This window comes from Alexandromys fortis, unplaced genomic scaffold, assembly GCF_014885135.2.
Source record: "Alexandromys fortis isolate MF-2015 unplaced genomic scaffold, M_Fortis_MF-2015_v1.1 scaffold_218, whole genome shotgun sequence".
In the NCBI taxonomy this organism is placed as follows: domain Eukaryota; kingdom Metazoa; phylum Chordata; class Mammalia; order Rodentia; family Cricetidae; genus Alexandromys; species Alexandromys fortis.
The window spans coordinates 360,224-364,027 of record NW_026068112.1 but is presented as its reverse complement, the minus strand read 5'-3'; the positions used below and the strand labels follow the sequence as shown (position 1 = coordinate 364,027).

The 3,804-nt window shown below is 44.1% G+C and overlaps 1 protein-coding gene across 2 annotated transcripts in view; it reads right to left on the bottom strand.

Annotated features, from left to right (window-relative positions):
* Vps45 (vacuolar protein sorting 45 homolog) overlaps positions 1–3,804 on the bottom strand; it is a 62,742-nt gene that overhangs the window by 37,713 nt on the left and 21,225 nt on the right. For both annotated transcript variants that reach the window (XR_007589065.1, XM_050124599.1), the window contains exon 11: positions 307–465. Coding sequence is in view for 1 of the 2 variants with exons in the window: in XM_050124599.1 (XP_049980556.1) it covers positions 307–465 (159 nt within the window). In the remaining variant the exon portion in view is untranslated. The remainder of the gene's footprint in view (positions 1–306; positions 466–3,804) is intronic.

Below are 3,804 nucleotides of genomic sequence, written 5' to 3'. Positions count from 1 at the left end.
CACCCATACCCCTGTATATTATCCATCACCTATTCTCTGTAAGGAAGCCCAATAAACCAATTGGTTTCCTGGAGTAAACTTTGGTAGAACTGTCTTGGCTTGTTGTTGGACCCTTAGGAAGAGGAGTAGACATCACTTAAACCAAATCTCCCCCTGGGAAGGAATTTTAGCCACACAGCACATGCCAGTAATTCTAGCAACTGGGAGCCTGATAGGACGGTCTTAAGCATAAGGTTTCCCCTGGGACACACAGTGAGGCCCTCTCTCAGTTAAAATAAAACACACACAGGCACACACTCAGGTCACCTTTCGATACTTCTCAGAAACGCCCTTGCTCCTGAGGTCCACTAGGAGTCCTGGAAGGCTGTTGCTGCTGTGGCGCTCATAATGCAGAGCGTAAAGCATCACCAGGCGAGCGGCGTCGAATTCTGTGACTTTAGGGTTCTGCAGGAGTCTCTTCACATTCTGAAGACAGACAGACGAGGTTAACCCTTTCACTTGTGTGAACTCTTGTGTAATGCCCTGGATCCGAAGCTTCCTGGGCGGTAGAGACACATCTCAGCTGACATGCGTGCAGGCCATCCTGTTTTAACTATAGAACAGGAACTACTTCATATTCAACGGAAGAGCTAAATAGGAATAATTCCTACTGTAATAGCTTTAGGAAAAATGAATTCAGCAACTGTTGCTCTTGCCTTTCATGACAGCCTGACTCATCTCCTTGGTGAGGCAAGGAGCACAGGCTACGTCCACTGCAGCTGACAGAGTGCACAGCAGAAATGACCAGTCCAGTCAAGGCGGCTTTCTTCCTGTGCTGCTCGTCACTCTATACAAACAGTCACAAGTTGGGAGACTTACACAGGGCTGGGCTTAATCTTTAACAACATGCCTCAAGATAGTTAGGAGAAACGTGTGTCACAGCATGTAACCACTAAGTGGGGAGCACATGATCTAAGAGGCAGGAGCTGAAAGCAAAGGGACAGAATAAGAATAGTCATGTTTGGACTTTTTCATCCTCACATTAAGGGCCTTCCTACATGACACACATTTATTATACAGTAAAAGCACATAATTTAATTTAAGCCAAACTACATTTTTAGGCCCCCAGAAGGCACCATGCCAGGCACTGCTGGGGAACACTGATGTGTTTGGGCCAATTTCTGTCCTCATTGAGTTCATAAACTCACTGAGGGATGAAACACACACAAGCCACTCTGCCGCAAAGAATGTTGCTTCAAAGTGCATTAGCTTCGTGACACTGAAAAATGTGGACACGAATCAGTTAATGCAGAAGATATATTGGCCCATATGTCAACTTTTCATTGTGGACAGGCTTCCTTATTATAAAATAGGACACGGTGCCAACATGTCAGCAAAAGAAGAGACAGAAATCCTAGACAAGGGCTTTCTGACTTTAGGAGCTGCCACACTTCCCACCAGGTTAAGGATCTGGGGAGAGGGCAAAGGCAAACAAGGATGCAAAGATATTTCATTGCAATCAAATAAAAAACAACTCGGGAGGCAGAGGCAGGTGGATCTCTGTGAGTTCGAGACCAGCCTGGTCTACAGAGCTAGTTCCAGGACAGGCTCCAAAGCCACAGAGAAACCCTCTAAAAAAAAAAAAAAAAAAAAAAAAAAAAAAAAAAAAAAAAAAAAAAAAATCAAATAAAAAAAAAAAACAAAATAAACTCCCAAATGACTGAGGAAGGCAGCCTGAGGTGGTATCTTCACTTTTGACAAAATTAATCTCTACAAAAAGCAAACAGTTTTAGGATTTTAGAGCCTAAAGAAAACATTAACCTCAAGAATAAGGCCGCGGAGATGGGCTGGGTTTTTGGTCCATGTGCAAAGGCAGATGAGCTACTGTGGCGGTATTACTTTATTTAGTATTTTGGCTTTTTGTGACAGGGTCTCACTCTGTCATCCAGGTTGACCTGGCACTTGCTATATGGACTTGTGGGGTTTCTCATGTGTATGCCTTCAAGTGCTGGGATTCCAGATGAGCTACCACATCTGGCTAGGGCTGTTATTATTAGTACTCCAACTACAAAGTTAGATAGTTTTCTATTATTTTTAAAGTTAGACTTTAAATGATCAGCTTATAGTCCTTCCCCCATAACTTTTATCCATATCTAGTACATGGTTTTGTAGAATGTGATCTTCTTGGGAGCAATGTGTAGTGCTATAAAAGCATTCACCACCATCAGCAAAACCCAACAGTTGGAAAATCACTGTAAGTGGGTAGGGGGTAGGGACAGAAGAAGAGGAAGTGCTCTGGCTGCTGAGGAGTCAGGGAAGCCTTCATAAAAGAGGCAGCAATAGGGCTGCAGTGAGCGTGAGGCTGGGCTCAGAGCCACGGTTAGTAGAGACATGAAAATCAGAGGAGGACGGGACAGAGTAGCAAGACCCCAAGAGGCACTGATTCTGGGGTCACAATAGTCGCCATAGCTTAGCATGCTTTTAAGACCTTATTACATTCTGAAGCAAGCTTGAGCCCTGAGAATATGCTCTCTTCACTACCTCTCAGCAGCCATGTCCAATATGCAAGAATTCTTCTAGACCCAGGCACAGAGACCAGAAGTACACAGGGGATGATCTGAGAGGGACCCCTGCTGCTTCCCCGGGATAATGTCTATCATACTCTTTAGGGGATCTAAAAGGGAGAACAGTCACTTAAACACTACACTCATAAGAATTTTCTTATTCTCTTCTTTTGTGGTAACTTTCCCACAGAATACAGTTCACTGGGGATATCTGTTAAAACGTATGTATTTCCTATCATAATGTAAAGACATTTTAGGGCAAAATTGATCAGATACGTACATATATGTAAGCCCTTCCCCGCTTCTCAACCAGCCTGGCCAATTTAAAGCAGTGTGAACTCTCACTGGGTTGCTGCTCTGGCTCCTCTTCAGACAGTGTCTGAGCTCCCTCCCTTGACGCCATCCTCCTTTCCCGGCCATCTACCAATTTCCGGTGGTGCCATCATTGTCCTTTAAGCAGATCTGAAGTGCCCATGTAACTACACTTGGACACTGCAGTGATGGCTTTGTGACCTCCTGTCCACGTCCTTTCTACTCACCTCTCCTGTGTCCTGAATCTTGTCACTATCTTCCTTAAGACTTCACACTGGCAGTAGACTTCCTGGCTGGACTCTGCTGTCCCTTTAGGAACTTGGCTCAGACCCTCCTTACGAAAAGAAATGTATAGGTACAAGCTAAGTTCTTGCTTCTCTTTCAGCTACGCAGTCCTTGGAAAAGTGGGGTATTTTTGTTTGCTTGTTCCCATGTTATCCTTGGACCTCTTTCTGAATTACTGCCTTGAGACTACCTGGCATATCCAATATCCACTTGACTAACGGGGCGAAAGTAACATGAGGATTTCAGGATACTAACCAAAGAAGAGGAGAAGACAGGGCCTGTACATGGTGTATTTATTTGTTGGAACAACTGATTTTTATGATGGTTGTTTGATTATTCTTTTCTAAGATTCTCTTAAGTCTTGCTAAAAAAGGGCACTACCATATAACAATGGCTGGATGATGAATAAACTAGCAAATTACTGTCTACTTAAGAAGTCAAGATTAGGGAGGCAGAGGCAGGAAGATCTCTGTAAATTTAAGGTCAGCCTGGTCTACCTAATGAGACTCTGAAAAAACAAAAGTTAGGATTGTAGCAGTGAGATGGCTCAGTGAATAAAGGTGTGTGCCTCCAGGTCTGATGTTCTGAGTGTGGTCCCTTAGATGTGTGCCTCCAGGTCTGATGTTCTGAGTGTGGTCCCTTAGATGTGTGCCTCCAGGTCTGA